Here is a 23,202-nt window from a genome sequence, read left to right as displayed (position 1 = left end):
TTTCACACAATTTACGTATACCGCTGTTTTCACTGTCCTAAAAACGGCTTGAAAGATTTCCCTGTTCTATGAAGTCCCTCCTTCAGAAATACGTAACGAGTTCTGATTGTGCCAGCGGTTCCCGTGTTGTGATTCGATAGCAGCTTAGCACACGTTGCCCGGAAAGGTCACGCCTCTTACCATAACGGGGAGATGCATACGCTCAAAGTACAGTGTCCCTGGCCAAAGAAAGGTGATTTGACTCCGAGATGAAAATAACAGCGTCTCGACGACATGGCGACAAACACACTCTACGAACGCAACACTTCCTCTTCTCCACGTGGGAGAACAACAAGACCACGCCCCCTTTTTTGCGTATTCTTGTGGGCGGAGGTTAGTCAACAAACTGCTCTACTGACGTCATTAAAGCAGGATGTACAGGGATGTAGTCCAAACCGACCGTTCGCTGTAGGCTTTGAAAGGGAACTTCTGTTAAATAAAATATCTCGCTTGGCATTGAACTTTGAGCTTTATAATTTTACAGGTATTATTTATGCTCTAACAGCAACATTACACACCAACTAAAGTTTGAAAAATGGGATCACGGAGAACAGGACCTTTAATGACTCGTTTCCCCCGAGCGGTGTGGCAGTACAGGACAATTCGGGACCGTAAACCCTGATCCTGATCCACCACCAACAGTACGCTTATGATAGACGTGATGTAGCGATCAACGTCATTCTCACGTGAAGAAGAAAGCGACACAGTAAACAACAGTGGACGACCTACAGCAGATCTTGTTCTGTGGCTGTGTGTCACAAGAAGACGACACGCTTTGTTTGAGCCAAGTCTGCAAGGAAAAACAGTCGAAAAAGCACACGCAAGTGATTGTTCTCTGTCAATCAACCATCGTTCTGAAGTGAGTCCAGCTCTACCCTTTAGTATCAGACTACTGTGCTAGGTACCCCAACAGAAGGGTGCCAAAAAAAGTGGTACGGTTCGGAATTAGGCTACCATTCACAACTTCTGACAATGGAAACGGCAAAAATTGCATACTGTACTGAACCACTCGGTGGAAATAAGCCATAACTGAACTTAAATATTTTTTTTTTTAAAAGTGAATCTTCAAAGAATTTTACTCCCACTCTATTTTCGCCATACAAGCGAACAATTTGAAAAATGTATTTAATTGAAAAACGGCTCCAAACCGGTTAAACAATTGGGATCCAGCCAGGTTTCTAGTTCACAACTGTGAGAAGTCAAAATGTTGCAATGGTTATTACTGTCAATCATCCCAATTTTGGGAACTCCTGTATTTCATATGCACGCGCACACACACACACACACACAAATATTTTAACAGCATTTCTGCAGTAACATTATATTTTGACTGTGACTTGGGGTGTAATATTTTTTTACTTTTGACCACCTAAGCCTCGGTTTCATTTCTACAGCCAATTTCATTGGTCAACTCAATTATCCAGTCACCGGTCAAGACAAATTTCAGAAAAATCAGGATGTTCAAGATTTGCTACCAATGCAAACCAAACCATTTTGGTGACCATTGACATATTTTATAGACAGTCATTTCTCAAAATATCATCTTTTATGTTCCACAGAAAAAAGACAGACGGAATGATGGCATTTTCATTTTTGGTTGAACATGCATTAATTTCATGCTGATAAAACAAGATCACTGGGTTAAAAAAACACTTTGGAAGAATATTTTTAACCCTCTGGGGTACTTCATTTATGGGTCACACTCAGGACCTTCGGGTCAAAAATTACCCGGATTAAGCGGGCGAGATTAAGATAAAAAAGATTCGAGTAAAATCAATGAAATATATTTTTGTTCAATAATATTTTTCCTTTTCTTTTTTTGTGTTTTGAGATCATTTTATGATTTATAATTAATATTTATGCAATAATTATGACCCATTTTTTCCCATTGAATATAATAAATTATATATATATTAGGGCTGTACGATTAATCGGAAAATAACCGAAACCGACATTCAGAACCTCTAACCGACGTATTTTTACCATGTCGGTTATTTCGGTTTTCACGTGACTCCGCCCCGTCAGTCACATCAAGTTCATTTTGCAGCCACACAGAGAGATGCAGGAGCAGTTATCTGTGCTTATAGATTCTCAGAATCACTATAGTAACTGCATGTTTTACACAGTTTATATACAGGTCAGTTAATTGCTGTTCTTATAGCCTACGCGCTGACACACACACACACACACACACACAGACGGCGCACGCAAGCCCCGAAGCCACTTTCATTTTCGTGCTCATAAAGTTTGTCATGTAAATGCGTTTAAAGGCTTGCCAGTTTCAACATTTAAAGCGATTGTGCACTATTCAAAAACAACAATGGACAATGTATCCGTTCAGTGCCCAGCTTTTTTCTGTGACACAGAGAGCCGAGCCGTGTCGCGTCTCTGACAACGCGTGCGCCCTGAAGGCAGACCTCTATCACCTGCGTCCTCACAAAGCTTGTCGACTCATTTGTATGTGGTTTAAGCCCTGCCAGTTTTCGACCATCAGATGTGTATTATGTTGAACTAATGCCTGATATATTGTGACAAACGAACATTTAGACAGAAGCTCGCACATCCCGTGAAGATCGCACGCAGAGAGCAGCAGATACGCAGTGTCAACGCTGTCCTGTGACTAAAGTAAAGTCACTAAAGTAGTTTAGAAACTCAATCGTTATAGGCATCTCTTTTAATACCTTTGAAGTAAGTACAAACCACAGCTTCATAATGAATAGAGACGGTATGAGAAATTCACACACACAATCAGGCTCTCATTAATGCATTCAAATAAATTAAATGTAGGCCTACTGTGCTAATGTATCTGTATCTGATGCACAAGCAGAAATCTGCCCCATAGACAATGACCACTGAAAGTGAACCGTTTCCTTCAAGTACTTTAAAATGACAAAGAAATGCACTTTTTCATTAGAAAAAAAAAATCCACCTTTATTGGTAGAAAATATTTAAAGTACAAACCTTATCAGGAACTTACTCAAAAACCTTATGAGGGCAAAAAAAAAGAAGAAAAAAAAAAAGCTAAATAATCGTTCATTAATCGTAATTGAGGTAAAATGTTCCATTAATCGAGGTTTTTATTTTTGGTCAAATCGTTACAGCCCTAATATTGTATGTAAATATATATATATATATATATATATATATATATAAATAATTTTTTTATTAAAGCTGTATTTTATTTTAGAGTCAAGCCTAGGCCTCATGGAAGCAATTTTTTAAATGAGATCGGTGCCTTCCGGTGGACACATTGAGCATTTTTATCACGCAATAGCACATTTGTACCACTATAGTGGATCTTGCGTTTTATAAAAAAAAAAAAAAAATCGTAGCTTCATCGGAATGGTCCGATACTTGGTGACTTTATTGGTACATGAACACCCAAAAAAATTGGGGACCGGATTTGAAAAGTCTAAGTGGTCGTAAAAAAAATTAAAAAAAATAGTCACACTCAGGACCTTCGGGTCAAAAATGACCCCCATAGAAAATTAATGGGAAATTGGCAAAAATATGAAAATACAGAGTTGTTTTGTGCATACAATCTACAAATCAGCCAGGATACAGAAAAAAAGGTTTCAACAGTGAAGGGGTGAGTCTCTAAAACATCAAGAGTGCAAAACAGACACAAAAAAAAACTCACACACACACACACACAAATGTCATTTTTGACCCCAAGTACCCCAGAGGGTTAATGTGAGGATGAATTCCCTTGATACAAAATGAGCATCCACAATATTGATCAATCCGTCCATCTCAATTTTAAAACAAAAATGTACATTAAAAGTGCAACAGCAGGTAAATCCATCAAAGTAAATCCTCCAAATTCATCCAAGAAGCCTCTAAAAGCCGCCTGTTTCTCTCTCTCTAAATCCATTGCCTGTGCACACCCAGCAGTAGGTTGGCAGGGCAGGATACATTTTCCTGTCTGGCGCATGCAGACATAAGCACAGCCTTCCAACTGGCACAACTATGGGGCAGTGCCTTGTCACCCATTGGGCATCCACACACACACACCAGGTGCTCAGGCCCACTTTCACTCCCCTCATTTTTAGAACATAACTTATGATGTACAAATTAAGAGTTAGTGTTTACAGGCTCTAGTGAAAGTGGCCTCCTGTAGTTCCAGTGAAAGAGGGACTTTGGACTGGCAATAGGAAGCAGATGTTGGGCAAAGGGCTGCCATTAGCTAGTTTCCCTTTACAAGAAAAGGTGAGCTATTACACAAGAAAATAAATTCACAAATAAACAGCGAAGAAGGAGCCTGCTGTTCAGTGGAGCAGCCAGATGGAAATTATAGAGTGATTTTTCTTATTTTTTGACATCCTACGTTATTGTATTATGTAATGTTAAATATTGTAATAAAATTTAATAATGATAGCCTATACAAATAAATAATTTATAAAATATGAAAGGAAAAGACTATGAATAGAATTATAAGACTGATGATCGATCACAAGGCTCAATTTCAAATCATTTGAATGGAAGTCCCTTAAGACTAAACTGTTGATGTCTAGGTTACAAGGTCAATCTTATGTTTATTCAAAGCTTTTCTGAACCTATTGTAATTGATCACATTGATTATTGACTATACATCACCACTGATCAGCCAATAGCTGCCAAATCAACCCCTATGAATGTGCCAGACCTCCCCCTGAGCCATAGAGCTGACTGAGGCACGTTTGGGCCTTAGGTCAAGCATCTTAGGCCCGGTTTACACCTGGTATTAAGATGTGTTTTGGTCGTTCGAAACTTAAGTAGACAAGGGTGTAGGGGTGTGCGATATATATCGCCTACAATAATATAACAATTGTTTTAACGATGAGCAACCTGACATTACCAAGTATGTCCCTCATTTTGCAATCATTTACTCATTTACTTTACTTATTTTATCAATTTTATTTAAAATAACATTTTATTTTATGCCTCCAGAAGGGAGCAGAATCTCATTGAGCCCCATGTTAAAATGCCCAACTTTATGCATGACCGTGCATAACCACAATGACCGTGACCTGAGACAATGAAAAACATACAGAGAGCAGCAACTTCAATCGTTTCCGCTCCGACAGCCACAAGACCATGCTGAACGCTGTGAGTGCATGTTAGAAATGTTTGGCATGTTTTTGTCTTCAAAACAAACTTGGGTCTTCAGCTGACAAAAAGTTTAAATGCCGTCTGGCTAGCATGTTTCCCATAATGTTTGAATGCATTCGACTACATGAGCGTTTACACTACGAAAGTAATTCGGTCAAATGCGTTTTTGACTACTTCTGGAAATGGTCAAAAGTGAACAAAGCTCAAAATGTTTTAGACCGCATTTATACCTGTATTTAGCGTCATCCACTTGTGATCCGATCTTAATACCAGGTGTAAACAGGGCCTTGGTGTTATCCAATTGGGCATAGCCGGTCACACTAATGTGCAAACAAAAATAAAGCCAACCTACTCTACTGCACTACATGCAAATATAACAGCATAAAATGTAGCTGCATTTGACATGGCTCACAAAAGTAAAAAAAGGTGGCTTCTCAGATTGCTTCGGGTCTCAAATGCATATTGGATGGCATTGACAATTCGCATTTTTGTGATCGTATCTGGAGCATGCATGATCAAGAATAAATAACCCCTTTCAAGTGACATTTTAACACAATAAGTGGATCTCAACACGAAAACTAAAAGTTAGAATGAAGGTAAAATCTTCAGTGTCAGTGACAAATCCTCCCCTACATGACTCATAAAACCAATTACAATCTTAGACAGACTATAAAAATAATATAAAAGCTCATAAAGCAGCCCGTTTAAGAAGAAACAATACTGAAGCCCAACTATTTAAATTTTCATTATTAAATAGAACCATAAAGAGGGTCAGACGTCTAACAGGATGTTCATAATGTGCATAATATGGGCCTATAATACAAACCCACATGAATATCTGGTAAGCAAAGCATGAACAACAGCCTATAATGGTTATTTCATGATCAATATTCTTAATACATGCAAATAAATTGTAATGGAAATGAAGGAAATAACCATAAAAGGCATTTAGGGGATATGAGTGGGTATGCATGTGTGTGGTGTGTGTGTGTGTGGGACCTCTTGATGATATAAAGGTGAAAAGCTTCACAACAAACAAATCAACCTTAATCCACATATTGGATCAATGCTGCTGCTATAGGCCTCAGGGTCGCCTTATATTACTCCTCAAACTTCATATTCACTCATTGATTTGCTTTTCAGAATAGTATATCACTGAGCTCCAATGGGAGAACGGATAGAGACAGGGGCCAGGGTCAAGCACAGCTCGCATACATGTTAGCGTAATATTGATGTCCCAGCAGAAAGAAATGACTAAATATCCAGATCAATATCTAGTTTCCCTGCAACAGCAGAGCAACGAGGTGGGGAAATATAAATATACATCTTTATGACCACAGAAGTCATCATAATGAGAGAGCTGAATGAATGTTTCCCTTAAGGTGAAGTGTTTGATTAGCGGAGGGCAGAGGTTATTGCCGATATGCTGATACAGGAAAACGAGACTGATGGCTGGGGCCGGGCAGGGGCTGCGGAGATGACAGCAGAACAGGGCTGAGCTGAAGTAAGGCCTGCTCGTACATGTTAATCGAGCTTTAAGTCATTAGTGATGAAGCGGATTTCATCATCAGGTGCTAAGGGCTTATGGAAGGAAGTGGAGCATTCATGAAAAAAGTTCTGAAAGAACATTGGATAATCTAAGAAATGTAACTCTTTGCTCATTTAAAGGTTACATAAGCAAGCATTTTCAACTTAGACACAAACTTTAAAAGTTAATTCAATGAAATTTGACCAAAAGATGAACCTGGTTCATTTCAGGTACTTATACCATCGTTTAAAAGTTTGGGGTCAGTACGTCTTTTTTTTTTTTTTTTTTTTTTATACTTCAATTAATAATTTTATTACACAAGGATGCATTAAATTGTAAAATGTATACATTTACAAAAGACCTCAAATAAATGCTGTTGCTGTTCTTCTGGACTTTTGCGTTTCAAAAAAAAAAAAAAATTAAAAGCAGCACAACTGTTTTCAGCAATGATTATAATAATAATAATAATAATAATAAATGTAAAATCAGCCAAATCAGCATTTTAGAATGACCTCTGAAGCATCACATGACACTGAAAACTGGAGTAATGGCTGCTGAAAATTAAAAAAATTATAATAATAAACAAAATAAAAAAGTAATATTATATATATATATATATATATATATATATTCTAAAAAAAATGGTGATATATGGCCCTAAAAGTGGTTATTGGCTCGTAATCATAGGGGAACCACTTTTGGCACCATATCTTAACAGGTTCTGTATATGGTAGTAGCAGTGTTATATAGCACCTCAGTAATTTTAAAGAACCACTGAAGCACCAAGAATTAGGTGCTATACAGCACTTAAAGTGGTTCCCCTATGACTACGAGCCAAAGAACCACGTTTAGTGCGCACAATTTTTTTTAGAGTATATGAATGTATGTATATATTGACTGTTCGGTACGTACCTCGGTTTTGAAGTCACGGTTCGATACAGCAGTTTCACAAAATTGATTTTTATTTATTTTTATTAAACAGTGGTTCACTGAAAAAAATTGTGTCTGTCCTTAAATATTTCAATTATAACTAAAAGTTTCTTAAGGATAATGTTGTAAACTATATAGGGAGCCTTTAGGCTACTTACCTTACACATTGCTATTAAAGATTAACAACAGAGCCCAAACTATTAGCCTAAATTCAGTTGCTGTTTATTTTTAGCTCAAGCTTCACATAAAGAAGTTTTTGTATTAACTTCTAAATCTAATTATAATTTTTTTTTTCTCCAATTCATTGTTGAAATATAATAATTTATCTACAGTGGCTGTCATTTTCATGACAGATTTATTTAAACATACATTAAATAAACAAGACATCACACGTTAAGTAGAATATAATGAATATATAGGCTAATATAGAGCATATATTTAGCGAAAGAATATCTCTAATGAAGTAACAGCTTTGGAAATGACTAACTGAGGCCTGAGGTTTCCCCCGTTGAAACACTGATTGAGCGATTACACTGATACATTTCAGTAAGTTGTAATGTATCCTCAACATACCTTAAAGGTCCCATGGCATGACATTTTCATTTTATGAGGTATTTCAACATTAATATGAGTTCCCCTAGCCTGAATATTGTCCCCAAGTGGATAGAAATGTTGATCGGTGTAAAACCGAGTTCTGGCTGTCTCTCTCTGCCTTTGAGAAAATGACAGGCCAGGCGAGCCAATCCTGAAGTCTCCTGGTTTGACGTCCAAGCAGGAACGGTTTCCTCCCTTTCCCCCGCCCAGAGAATCTGGCACGCCCATGCAAACACTCATTAACGTTACTTGTGAACGAGTGAACACTGGCAGTTTCTCAGTGTTTGGATGTACAAATGAAAACAGAAGTCTTTCTTCAGTTCCTTCTGATCTGTGATCATTGATTTCTTATGTGTAGCTAATTATTTATTATTTGTGGACACGCAGCGGCTTCTCTCTCTCCCGACAGAACGGTGTTTTCTATCTTGTGTGTCAGTGTTTTTGTACGTCCTTGTCGCGTCTATCTGTTCTAAAATGTGCATACAGTCTTTTCTGTTTAACATCAGCAGTCACATCTTTAGAGATAAACTTCACGCACGCCGAAGCTCGGCCTTCAACATCCCCGACCCCCAGTACTGCATCTGGCCCACAGCGGAGGCACCAAACGCGGCGTGAGATTAAGCAGAAGGGGGGTAAGCGTGAGGGTATCCGGCTAGGCTAGCCAGCTTTCCCCACAATAAACTGGATTAACGTTACATTCGATTACAGCTGTTGTGTCTTTGTTTGCGCTGTGTAACGTTACTCAATGCGCGTCAATGACGCTATTCATATGATTGGAACATATCTAGAAATAATGCTTTACTCAACACTTACTAACTCGTTCATCTCGCTGTAATGGTACATTGCATGTGTTACAAAGTTGGTAATAATGATGAAGAGGACTCGGTGTGACTGGGACTCGTGTTTATTCAGAACTCTCAGATACAAACACAATAAACTTGCGCCCGCTGACAGACAGCGCTCTCATAACTCAGTAGTTACTATAAATAACTTTGTTAGCAATCGCTCCGTCTCCGTGATGTCCGGTTCGCGAACGAATCATTCTTTTGAATCGGTTCTTTTTAGTGAACCGAACCAGTTCACCAAATCGGACTGAATCGTTCTAAACGGTTCGCGTCTCGAGTCAGCGCTGATCCATAATTTACTAAAGTTACTTACTTTCTGACATGAGTGACAGCCCCTCCGACTAGAAATAAACTAATAACCTGAAGTATATGCTAGTAACTACAACAGTTCACCCTGAACTGAGACATGCTGAGAGAACTGATGAGAAGTGAACACGGGTCCATCCGTCTCTCTGGCAGACTCGTGCCTGCTCGTGCCTCGTTAAACCACGCCCCCTCCGCTCATTTAAAATGCAAAGATGTCAGCCAATCACAACAGTGGGCGTTTTTGCTGAAGTCTCACAGCAGACACGCCTCTTGAAGCAGGGCATTCAGCCACAGGGCAAACAGCAGTATAGAAAAAATGCCTTTTATTTCTAAATTATGACATTTTATGATGTAAAAATCATACTAATAATATAAGTACACCTCAGAAAACACTATAAAATAATAGAAAAATGCCATGCCATGGGACCTTTAAGAGATGTTATTTAGATGTTATGATATTTATTCTTTAGGAAGAGATGAACGCCGCTTGACGTTGAACTGACGTGTCTATACAGCGCCTATACAGTCACGTCACATAAAAGAGCGTCAAAACGGCATTTATCGTTTGAATTTCATGATAAAATGGACTGAATACTTAATATGTTCGTGTGGGAACTCGGATTTAAGTGTGTTCCACGCTTACAACAAGTCGACTGTTAACTGTTAAAGACTGCACTCGGAAACTGTTCGGTACACGCGTGCACCGAACCGAAAGCCCTGTAACGAAACGGTTCGATACGAATAGGTGTACCGTTACACCCCTAAAACATACATTTACATACATACATACAGTGGGGCAAAAAAAGTATTTAGTCAGCCACCAATTGTGCAAGTTCTCCCACTTAAAAAGATGAGAGAGTCATCATAGGTACACTTCAACTATGAAAGACAGAATGAGAAAAAAAAAATCCAGAAAATCCCATTGTCTGATTTTTAAAGAATTTATTTGCAAATGATGGTGGAAAATAAGTATTTGGTCACCTACAAAAAAAGCAGGATTTCTGGCTCTCACAGACCTGTAACTTCTTCTTTAAGAGGCTCCTCTGTCCTCCACTCATTACCTGTATTAATGGCACCTGTTTGAAATCGTTATCAGTATAAAAGACACCTGTCCACAACCTCAAACAGTCAGACTCCAAACTCCTCTATGGCCAAGACCAAAGAGCTGTCAAAAGACACCAGAAAAAAAATTGTAGACCGGCACCAGGCTGGGAAGACTGAATCGGCAATAGGTAAGCAGCTTGGTGTAAAGAAATCAACTGTGGGAGCAATTATTAGAAAATGGAAGACATACAAGACCACTGCAAATCTCCCTCGATCTGGGCAAGATCTCATCCCGTGGGGTCAAAATGATCACAAGAACAGTGAGCAAAATCCCAAAACCACACGGGGGGACCTAGTGAATGACCTGGGGCCTCATTTATAAACGTTGCGTACGCACAAAAGAAGGCGTACGCCGCTCTCTACGCAATAATTGGTATTTATAAAAAGCAAACTTGACGGGAAAATGTGCGGTCCTTCACGCAAGCTCTGACCCAGGCGTACGCACAAAAACGGGTGAAATGAGAAATGGCGACACCGTCGGCAGATGGAAGAAACACGTGAAAGTGTGTGAAACTGTAGACCGTTGTGTAAAAGAAATGGCTATGCCTCTCATAAATAACATTAAGACTTCACAAAGCAAGTCTTACAATGAACAGCCTACACGAACACCCGTTTGATCGATCTGCAGTGTAAAAAACAAAATCAAACGAAAATTACAACAGAAATGCAAATTAACAAATATTTGCAAAGAGAAAAGTGAAATATGTTCCGCAATAATGCATGTTATGCATTGCAATTCATCCTCATAAATATGGTAAACAACGAAATAGCTAATGTACAAAACTGATATTCTCGTCAAGTGTCCGTCTGGCGGAGCAGATAGATGCAATTAGATAGATAGATAATTAGGGAGATATATAGATAAATAGATAGATGTATTAATTGTCCACTGGGGAAAGTTGTTTTCATAGTAAAATTTCTTCATCAGCTACGTTCATGGTATTCATGCATATGCCTTAAGTTTTATTTTTGATAAAATGACGTATGTCTCAACCATTCAGAAAGCTGCAAGACATTACATTTGCACGGAACTATTTCCCATTTCCACGTAGATTATAACCGACATCTGTAGCTTGTCAGATTCAATTAAATGGATGGAAATAAAATGCCCATCTCAATGCGTAATGACGCACAATGGCTGATCTTGTGCTCTAGAAGATGTGGCGAATGGAAGGATTCGGAGTGAACGCATCTTCAGACAGCAAGAAGACTTGCTGGCAAATGAGGACACACTCTGGCGATGGAGCGCTAGACGCTTTTTTGCCTCGACTTTGATGTCCGACCATTTCTTTTTTATTTCGGCGATAGTCCGAGGTTGTGAGGCTACAGCATTTACGGCGTCTGCAACCTTTTGCCACTCAAGTGTCTTTTTGGCATTAGTAATGCCCACACTGTGCCCTCCAAACAAGACTTTTCTTCTCTTTTCAACCTCGCCAACGATAACTTCTACCTCACATTGAGTGAAGTTACGTTTTTTTTTTATTTCCTCTCTGTGTTTGCCATGATTTCGCAACCTATGAATATTAACTTGTGGGCGTTTCACGGACTATTTATGGGCAACTATGGGCGTGACATGAAGCCGCAAAAGCTGCGCTACATTTAGAATTGATTGTGATTTATTAAGGGAAAACTGCGTAGGATGTGCGTGCGCACGGTTTTATAAATCCGAATATTTCTGTGCGTACGCACGTCCTATGTTTCATCCGTACGCCAATTCTGACGCAAATCCTACGCAAAGTTTTATAAATGAGGCCCCTGCAGAGAGCTGGGACCAAAGTAACAAAGGCTACCATCAGTAACACACTACGCCGCCAGGGACTCAAATCCTGCAGTGCCAGACGTGTCCCCCTGCTTAAGCCAGTATGTCCGGGCCCGTCTGAAGTTTGCTAGAGAGCATTTGGATGATCCAGAAGAGGATTGGGAGAATGTCATATGGTCAGATGAAACCAAAATAGAACTTTTTGGTAAAAACTCTACTTGTCGTGTTTGGAGGAGAAAGAATGCTGAGTTGCATCCAAAGAACACCATACCTACTGTGAAGCATGGGGGTGGAAACATCCTGCTTTGGGGCTGTTTTTCTGCAAAGGGACCAGGACGACTGATCCGTGTAAAGGAAAGAATGAATGGGGCCATGTATCGTGAGATTTTGAGTAAAAACCTCCTTCCATCAGTAAGGGCTTTGAAGATGAAACGTGGCTGGGTCTTTCAGCATGACAATAATCCCAAACACACCGCCCGGTCAACGAAGGAGTGGCTTCATAAGAAGCATTTCAAGGTCCTGGATTGGCCTAGACAGTCTCCAGATCTCAACCCCATAGAAAATCTTTGGAGGGAGTTGAAAATCCGTGTTGCCCAGCGACAGCCCCAAAACTTCACTGCTCTAGAGGAGGTCTGCATGGAGGAATGGGCCAAACTACCAGCAACAGTGTGTAAAAACCTTGTGGAGACTTACAGAAAACGTTTGACCTCTGTCATTCCCAACAAAGGGTATATAACAAAGTATTGAGATAAGTATTTGGTCAAGAACAAAAGTTTATTTAAAGTATTTAAAGTTTATAGACTTTCTGGATTTTTCTGTCTTTCATAGTTGAAGTGTACCTATGATGAAAATGACAGGCCTCTCTCATCTTTTTAAGTGGGAGAACTTGCACAATTGGTGGCTGACTAAATAGCCCCACTAATATATATATATATATATATATATATATATATATATATATATATATATATATATTCTAAAAAAAAAAAAATAAATAAAAGGTTCTATATGGCACCAAAAATGGTTATTTGTTGTAAACATAGAGGAACCACTTTTGGTGCTATATAGCACCATATCTCAACATGTTCTGTACATGGTAGCGGTGCTATATAGCACCTTAGTCAAAGAACCGGTGAAGAACCTCATAAGAACCACTGATACCCCTTTTCCACCAGAATGAACCGGGTGCTAGTTCAGAGCCAGTGCTAGTCCCAGTTCATAGTTGGTTCGACTGAGGAGCCTTCTAAGAACCGTTTGCTTTTCCACGGCCTGAGAGCCACAACAGAGCCGGTCTTACATCACTGTATACGTCTCATCTTTCTCAGCAACGCTAGCGAGGCAGCGGGAAACACAAACACACCAGGCTTGTTCGAGATGCATCGGCGCTGCACAGACCGATCCACGTATGATATAAAAACACCGCATGAATGAATCAAAAGCATAAGGAGTCGTATGCTCTCGCTGGACTCGTTGTCATACGGCGATCGGCCTGCACAGCACCGCTGCGAACAACCCTTCCATCAACAATGCAAACGTTGCGTTACTATTGATTCACATGGCTTTACGATCCTACAGCGGCATCAAAACACAACGAAAACACAGCAAATCCAACTCATTCATGCAGTTCGCCGTAATTTGTATAGACGGAGATTACAAACGAGCAGCAGCTGTTAGCTCCATTAGCTGCTATTTCAAAAATGGCGGATCTCAAGTGTGTGTTCGTCGTGTTGACCCCGCCCCCAGCGCCTGACGTAATCGGTTCTTACTTCTACACTCTAAAAAAAAAGGCTCGTAATCATAGGGGAACCTTTTTTAGTGCTATATAGCACCAATTTTGGTGCTTCAGTGGTTCTTCAGCGGTTCTTCAGAGGTGCTATATAGCACCTTAGTCAAAGAACCGGTGAAGAACCTCTGAAGAACCTCTGAAGAACCACTGAAGCACCAAAATTGGTGCTATATAGCACTAAAAAAGGTTCCCTTATGATTACGAGCCAAGAACCATTTTTGGTGCAATATAGAACCTTTTTTTTTTTAGAGTGTAGCCCAGCAATGTTTTGGTGCTACTTAAGAACCACTTTTCCTGGCTTGGAGCTGGGGCTTTTGGTGTGGAAACACAAAGAACTGATTTGAAACTAGGCTCTGGCTCCGAACTAGCACCAGCACTGCCTTGGTGGAAAAGGGGTATGAAGCACCAAAATTGGTGCTATATAGCACTTAAAAATGTTCCCCTATGATTACGAGCCAAGAACCATTTTTGGTGCCATATAGAACCTTTTTTTTTTTAGATTGTAATGTTAAATACTACTTCACAACTTTTACTGTATTTTATCAAATAAATGCAGCCTTGGTGAGCATAAGAGACTTTTAAAAACAATTGAACTATTGAACACTTGTTACATTTCATGTCCTATATTTTAAATCTATATAAAAAATAAAATAAAAAAATAATAAATACATTTAAAAAAAATATATTATATACATTTCATTTATATAGTATATTTATTATTTAAGTGCAAAAAAACATTACAAATCTGCTTCCTCTTTTTTAAACTAGTATTGTCAGATCAGTCATTCTTTAATTGAAAACGGTTTTACCAGAAATCCAGTAAAACACTTGATCAAGGATCTGGCAAGGCAGGTGTTTTTACTTGCCATTTAGCAGATGGCTTCACCAATTGATATGGATCAGCCTAGACTTATTTACAGCTCCAAACCATTAGAAAAGACAGCGGCACACTCACGGTTCGACTCAAACACAGAATAAATACCATAAAAAAAGGCAGAAGAGCAGATAATGTGTTACCTCTTAATTAAACAAACACCTCTGCCTGTACTTAATCACTCAGTCCACTCACTCTCCCTCTGTGTATCATAAAACAAAAGAGGCCTGACTAAGGGGACATTCAATGACCACCATCCAACCCTGGACCCTTAAATCACAGGCTTTGTGGGGTCTTGTGCAGGGCCTGTGGGAAGGGAGCAGGGTGGGCTGTGGGTGGCAGCAGTGAAAAGACTGACACGGTGTTGTGGCAGTAAGTAATGCGCGTGTGGATTAGCGGTATGATGGCCTGATCAATACCAGCGGTTCCAGCCATTAGGAATGCAGCAGAAAACGACCCCCTATGGCAATAAAGCACAGTGTCCGCCTGCTACTTCATTTGCTGCCTCCATTAGTGTAATGGTATCATTATCAACTGTGGCAGTATTTTTTCTAACACTCCCACCCTCCCTCGTTCCCTCGCCTTTTTCCTCGTCTTTTCAGATTTCAGGAATCAGAAGTCATGAGCTACACAACACTTCCTCCATATTTTCCTTTCTTTTTACATCACCGGATATAAATCTGCCCCTAGCGCAGCTTGAACACAGGTCTAATTATGTATTCCTGAGTGTGTTTTATGTGGCTGTCCGACACTGTTTCTCTATTATGGACTCATTAATAGGACGTAGGCGTACGGTGACGAACAGAGAGGGGGAAAACGACAAGGGGGGGCAGAAAAGCTGCTGATTACGCCGAAAGTGACACCACCTCCCGCTAAAACAGCGGCTCCGACATGACAGCGGCTCGGAATTAGGACCTATAAATCGTTACTTTAACACTAATTTACAGAGGAACATTTTGTGGGAGAAATTGATTAATCAAGACTGGCTGTGTGGCCTCATAATCAGGCTTGAACTGAAGCTAGCTGTTAATTTAACAGAATCGCCAAGGGGAACACAAAACATTTTAATGAGTGTTCAGGAACGAAATAGCCTAAACAGCTTTCTCCAGCAAAACGCACGAGCCGAGAAAGCCAATGAGCCGGAAACTCTCTGAAAGATGGGCCGGGAGGAGTGAGAGCCTCTGAACATCTGGCAACCCTCGGTGCTCCTCGCGTACACTACTACTGCTGCGAAATAATGCAATTCATTACTTATTTTTATTTTAAAGTTTGTTTATTTAGCTACTATTTTTTTGTATATTTATTGAATTTTAATCAAATGCACTATTCATCACAGTGCAAACTAAACATAATACCATGCAGTCATCAACAAAGGTGTCAAAAACCAACAGAGTTGTGAGTGTGAAGAAATAAAACATGCTCACCAGATGGAAGGGGGGAAAAAAACAAAAAAAACAATGCACTTTTCTATTTCATAACTGTGAGGGAAAAATAACAACAGGGCCCACATCCCTCTGCAAATACAATAAAAATGCCAAAATGACATTTATAATTGAATAATACTTCAGTGGGATATTTGTGGTCACCCAGGCAACATAAAAACCAGCAACTCTGATTGTCCAATGTCTCTTGATCAAATATTAAAACGGGTTGAAGGCCATGTAAGGCTACTTCTAAAAGCATGAAGTCAGTTTTTAATAGGCTATTAGCCAATAGTCTTCCTTTTTTAGTATATGATAATGGAAGTGGTCTTTTTTATCATACACATGTGCCACATATGGTTAGGAAATGCCTGGCAAAGCTGAACTAAGGATAAATATAATTCCTTTTTGAGACGGATCGTTCACAGGCCCTGTGCTGACATCCATCCACATCCTATAGTTATCGGGCATAAATGCACACATGTTTATGGCGGAGACAACAATGTATTCGCTTTTATTTATTATAATGATTAATGGACTTGCATTTTATATTAAGGAACCGCAGGAATACACACACCAGTCCCTCAGCCTAGCTGATCTGTGGTTTTCTCCCCTGATCCGTTTATTTTAGTGAAGGAGAGAGATAAGATGTGGCAGGGTAGCAAACTTGTCAGTCTGTCCGTCTGCTGTACAGACCCAAAACTAGCTGGATCAAGTTCTCAGAGAGCCAGAGATTCATCTGGTCCCCGTGGCAGCTGCAATAAAGTGGAGGAACCACATACTACATAGATTCCCTGCTGTCAGACATGATCCAAAAGCATGCATCAGCGAGAGCGGACCAAAACTGAACAAAAGAAAGAAAAAGGAGTGGGAAATGAATTGCATGGTTCAAGAAAGAGAGAACTGAAGAGAAATAGGCTGCTGACAGAACTTCTAATAACTCAACTTCACTGAAGTCAACTACGGACAAATCAAACACTTTGAAATGCAAACAAAAGACCAAATTATTATATGCGTTTTAGTGACATGTCAGCTTGTCAAGTACAATTATAAAAAACATTTTTTAAATATGCCAGCCTGTTAAACATTAAAACAATGATTAGCGACAGGTGCCGGAAATGTATCCTTTTCTTTCATTAAATGGGCAATATTTGGTCCTGGGTTTGATTTGAGGCATTCTGTAACTTTAGGAGGACATTTCTTTTCTATCCATATAAAAACTAGTATGACACATAAAACAAATGTATCAAAGTATTATTAGATAAGAAACTCACTTTGGATGTATTTGTTGTCTTGACTAATTTGTGACCCTGGAAGAGAACACTAATACAGCTCTCTTGAATACTTGATTCTGATTGGTCATTACTTTTTAATAGTATATGGTTCGAATGCATGAACTGATAAAAAGTATACATTGAATGCAAAATCGTATATGCTACTCTCGTAAGCTAGATGTTGTTTGTAAAATTAAATGTACAAATTCATATTTTTCTGTTATCTGTTAAGGAGCCATGTAGCCTAATAAAAGGGATACATCCCTTCAGAATCAGGGTTTATGTTGTGACAAACAAAGACCAATATAAATCACGGTGTATATTTCAAATTGAGGACCAACCAGCTTCACGCCATGACACACTGAAAAAGTAACAACACAGCTTCACCACGACAGTTATTTCTATAACACAGTCTCTGCTAAATTAAAAACACGACCTAACAGTTATACGTTTTCAGACCAGCTCATGGGTGAATCATTCGTAAAGTCCGAAAACGGGTGAAAACACCACACATGCGCTTCAATAAATTAGTAAAATGAATTAGAAACAGTTGGTTCAGCAGATACACCTGCAGAGTGACAAACACATGGACACGCGTCTTCTCTTGACTTCATTCATTGGCACCATGATTGACCGCACTGTAATGCCGCCACACAAGCCATTCCAGCAAAGTCAGTGTGTGGCAGTCATGAGAAAACACTCCCCCTGCGCTGTGCCTCAACACACACTCGTGTACCGGATGACAGTGCACACACGGACAGAACTCTTGCGATAAAAGAATGGAAACATTACAGGAGCAATAAGCAGCATCACATGCGCACTTCAAATGAACACACAGCACCAACCAGTGCATGCAATACCGCAACGGACACACTGAACGGTGTATTACAAACTCCACAACTACATGTGGTGCTTGGCGAACTGAGAGAAAACTACAAGCGATACCTTTCTCCTCTTTTCCCTCTCACTGTCATCCGATCTTTTCATGTTCCTGAAGTACTGTTTACGCTGCCTCGATTTCATAGCGCGCCGTGCTGGGCTATGTAGTCTTCATATTTTGCCGTTGGTGTGTTAAATTTTCTTGAGTGGATTAAAATATATACTTAGCTATGTTTATGGATGTATAGGAAACGGTTACAGAAAGGAACATTTTGTTGTTGTTTTATATTAGAGTTTTATTTTTAAATCGTTCCGAGCATTCCGGCTAGGACTGCATTTCCCAGAATCCTCGAGCCAGGAAAACCACGCTTGTAATTTGAGTAGAACCGGAAGTGGATATGGGTGAAAAGCTTCGCAGTTGTGCTGAGAGAGGTTTGTAATAGATTGTATGCGCATGCAGTGCTAGAAATGTTAAAAGAATGATTGTTTTACTAAATGTGTGGAGTATATATTAATAATGTGTAACTACCTGATAAAGTGACTTACCCTGCAGTGAGTAATGGAAGCTCAGATTAGAATAGAGTTCAGGTATAATAACCAAGTGATTCGTTTGTCTTATGGACTTTTTTATATGCATACTCGGATAGAATACATTATAAATGTCACAGTATTGGGACCAGGTTTTGTGACCTTTTTAAAGAGTATTTCAATAAATGCAATATAACGAAAACAAGTTTTCAGTGTTTATTTATTAGTGTTAAAGCAGCACTAGGTAACTTTTGCTCTCGGGCTCCCCCTACAGTTGTGAAACAGTATTGTCCTCTACTACTGTCGTAAACTGTCATTCTACATCAGCGGATGCATCGCACGTGCATTTGTTGACATGACAACTATGATAGCCCTGAACACTGCAGGAGTTCACATGCAGGTGTTCTGCTTGCGTCGCGTGTGAAATGTCTTCATCTCAGGTACAGTGGCATATGTTTCAGCATGTCATATGAATATAATTTCATGGGTTTTATTTTTTTCAAACGCCAAATGATCGCGATGCTCACGTTTACAAGCCAGCGTCATTATAGTAGCCTAGTCTATTGGTTCCCGTTTTACAGAATCTATATGATACTTCTGCTGCGTTCCAGGCAGGTTTTTGAGCCCGTAAATTACAACTTCAAACCACGACTCACGACTTTGTAGTGTTCCAGGCAAAGTCACGCCAAACTGCCTGAGCGCAAGGAATTGTGTGGTAGTTTGATGTAAACAAAGCATGTCGGACCTTATGGGGTGTATGCTCATTTACAATCATTTCTAGCGCCAAAGGTGCTTACTCCTTGCTTATTTATTTGAGGCAAACGGAGGAGAAAAACAGCGCAGACGGCAAGAAAAGCTGTTATACCTTTTATTTTACGTTATTTGTATATTTGTTTCATAAACACCGCATCCGTAGGGGGCTGCTTCGCGGGCTATGTGACGTCAAAACTCGTGTACATCGATCTAGTACGAGTTCACGGGTGGGAAGACACGGGTTTGACTGCCGTTCCAGTGCACTTTCACGGGTAGAAGGTTGGAAAAACACGGGTTACGGGTTGCCTGGAACGCGGCATTCAATTCAATGTTTGAGTGGTAGGTAATAACCATATATCGTCAATATTATAATATCAAGCTACCCTAGATGAATCTGCAAATTTGAAAAATCGATTTGCATTATAGCTTGAGGAAAGACAAATAAACCAATATCACAGACATGTTAGGTGTCCTAAAATATGATTTTGTATGTATTACGTATTTACTTGCAAGAATGTAGCACCTCCTCCTTCAGCTCACGCCAACGAGCAAACGCTGCCCAATGTTGATCCTCGTCCTGCCTTTAATCCCATCACTTTCTCCTTTCCTCTTTTTGCTTTCCTCCGACAAAACCTTTGCTTTCTTATTTTTCTGTGCTGCTTCGGCCATGACTATAACATTTGGCAAACAATTATAGTTTTTCTCGCACGTCCGAATTTAAGGAAGTGGGGGTGGTGGTGGAAGTGACGTATATGCCGTAAAGCAGTCGAATTTTGTAGTTCTTTTTTTTCTCGGGTTACTACCTGAAACCCGAAGTTTAAAAGTACGATTAAAAACGATACAGACCCCGTCAGGCTATGGCAGACGTGTCATTCAACCTATTGTAAGTCGATGTATCATCACAAGAGTTTTGAAAATATATTATGAAGGTTGAAAAGTTACCTAGTGCTGCTTTAAATAGTATAATAATTCAGTGTGTGTGTTACAAAATATATTCTTAAAGGGATAGTTCACCCAAAAATGAAAATTAGCCCATGATTTACTCAAGTCTGTCTGTATACAAGGTGTATATGACATAAAATCTGAGTTATATTAAAAATGTTCTGGCTAATCCAAGCATTATAATCGCAGTAATAGTTGCTCTGTTTTTGAAGTCCATAAAAAAATGCATCTGTCCGTCAAATAACGTGCTCCACGCGGCTCTGGGGTGTTAATAAAGGCCCTCTGAAGCAAATTGATGCGTTTGTGTAAGAAAAATATCCATATTTAAACATTTTTTTCATTTTTTTCTGTGGCTCTGCATCAGCCATCCCCGCACCATCACTTCCGACGAATAAGGTCAAAATACATGCAAAATACCGGCGTGATCATAGATATATACATAGATACCTCATTAGTGCCTGTGCGGAACAGTTGAATGAGGCATCTACGTATATATATCCTTGAACGAGCTAGTATTTTGACCTTATTCGCTGGAAGTTATGGCGCTGGGAAAACTAGATTACTTTTGTCTGATAAGAGGTAAAAAAAATAACATAATCTCAGGTGGGTGCAGTTTCTTTGGACAATAGGCTAATTAACATCAGAGTGTAAATTAATAATAAATGATTATACCATAATTAGATTTAATGACACATAAGTTAAAACAGAGCAGCTTAGCCACTGTTTGTTCTCTCCTGAGGTTCGCCCTTGTCTTCAATGAATGGAAATCAGAAACAGAGCTTTGCAGCTCCTGCAAAAAAATAGTCATCGTGCTTTGAGCATATTCCAAAAAGTCCGTCTTTGCCAGGTCTCTTACAACCTCTTCTCCAGCTTTTGCCCAGGTGCTGTACAGCTGAAGACAGAAGGGCCCCAAAGCAGGATATTCCATTTTCCAAAAACACCACTTTGAGCTGTAATAGAATATGTAGCAGCATTTGTGTATGACATGGACATAACCCCCTCTGAGCGTCTGAGGTCAACAGATATCTCGTAATGCATGTGAAGCGGTGTTGAAAAGCGCTCCGCTGGTTCCCAGTTTCAGCCGAGGACAAAAGGACCCGCTCTGTGAAAGATATACAGGCACGAGCCCCGCGGAGGGCCAGGGGGGCATTAAAAGGTTTCGAAACACCTGCTATGTATTAGCATTACAGACTTTGATCAGTGTCTTCATTAGACTTCTTTGTAATCTCTCTTCTTTTACGATAGGGCCGACCCAGGCGAGCCTGGTACGCAGATTGAACACATGTGTTCTCTTCACCTGTCTTGTAAAAAGCTCAAAGCACTCATACTTTCAAAGTTTTCAGTGTCTCTGTCATCTTGTTGCAATAAACAGGAGGGCTCTTTTGATTCCTATTTATAACCTACATTTCCGCCCTTCTCTTTTAGCTTTGGAGGGAAATATGTGTTTGAAAAATACCTTGAGCAAAGTGGCTCCATATGGATATAAGAGTATAAGCACATGTGTCTATGGAGGATTCTTTTGTAAGCTAATGGAAAGGAAATTATTATTCTGTCATAGCTTTATTAGGAAACAAAAGTTCATGTCTGTTTATGCTTCACATCCAATCATTCAATTAACGTTTCCTTCGTGTGTGTGTGTTAAACCATTCTTCATTTATTACATCTGTCAATCAAGGCTTGTTTAAAAGCAGGACTTCGAATCGCAGACCCATCAGCGGCGGATTGTGATGCCTGTCATCCTGCTCTGCATCCAATCATCCCTCTCATCATGTTCAAGAATACTTTTAATACGTGATCAGCAACTTAAACGCAGGTTGAGGGGCAGCGCGCTTTCAGATGTGGTACAAGCTCGGGTTGAGGAAAAAAATTGAGCGAGACGGAAAACTTTGAACTCCTGCAGCTCATCAAATCCTCCTTGTCTTTTGTCTGGCCAATTCTCTGTTCTCACTTTTCAACATGGGGGATGTTATGTGTTATTGTGCAGCACATCGACAGCGGATGACCCTCAGATGGGTCTGTGTTTTACCCCCATAAATATAATAGGCATAATAGAGAGAGAGAGAGAGACTGCACTGGGCTGAATTCAAAGGTGAAAAAGAGCCTTGTGCCAGAAAAACAATAAGGAACATTAAAGACAAATTCAGTGACCATTGTGCTCGGCTCATATATTAGAACCAGAACCTGCTACGCGGTTTGGAAAACAGCTTGTAAGTAAAAGCAGTCTCTCCTTTGAATAATAACAGGTTTCCCTTTGAGCGCATACAGTATATTGGGCCACCTATGCTTTAATGCAGCATAATCAAGTTGTGATGTGGTTTATTCTAAAGAGGTGGTAAAAACACAGTAATGGGGGTCAGACACTGAGACTGTTGTTCAAGATCGCTAAAGACCCATTTTGTCCTCCCCACATCCTGTCCGTGACTATTTCCTCGGTGTCCTCCATGGTGTGCCTGGGAGAAAAGGGAGGCCTTTTGAGTTTTATTTGTATTGAGTGGGCATATGGAACAGGCATGTGCCTCCCCGTGCCCTAACCTTCAATGATAAGCTGT

General features: G+C 39.7%; 1 protein-coding gene across 6 annotated transcripts in view; it reads right to left on the bottom strand.

Moving 5' to 3' along the window:
- fto (FTO alpha-ketoglutarate dependent dioxygenase) overlaps positions 1-18,574 on the bottom strand; it is a gene marked incomplete at both ends in the record, with an annotated part of 159,536 nt that extends 140,962 nt beyond the window's left edge. For 3 of the 6 annotated variants that reach the window (XM_079810667.1, XM_079810669.1, XM_079810670.1), the window contains one exon: positions 18,497-18,568. In XM_079810667.1, coding sequence (XP_079666793.1) covers positions 18,497-18,538 — 42 coding nt within the window. Of the gene's footprint in view, positions 1-18,496 lie in introns of all 6 variants that reach the window. The other 3 variants (XR_013816070.1, XM_079810668.1, XM_079810666.1) reach the window with 2 other exon arrangements.
- Positions 18,575-23,202: the final 4,628 nt, after the last annotated feature.

Source organism: Gobio gobio (assembly GCF_949357685.1).
Source record: "Gobio gobio genome assembly, chromosome: 2".
Taxonomy (NCBI): domain Eukaryota; kingdom Metazoa; phylum Chordata; class Actinopteri; order Cypriniformes; family Gobionidae; genus Gobio; species Gobio gobio.
This window is presented reverse-complemented; position numbering and strand designations above follow the sequence as displayed.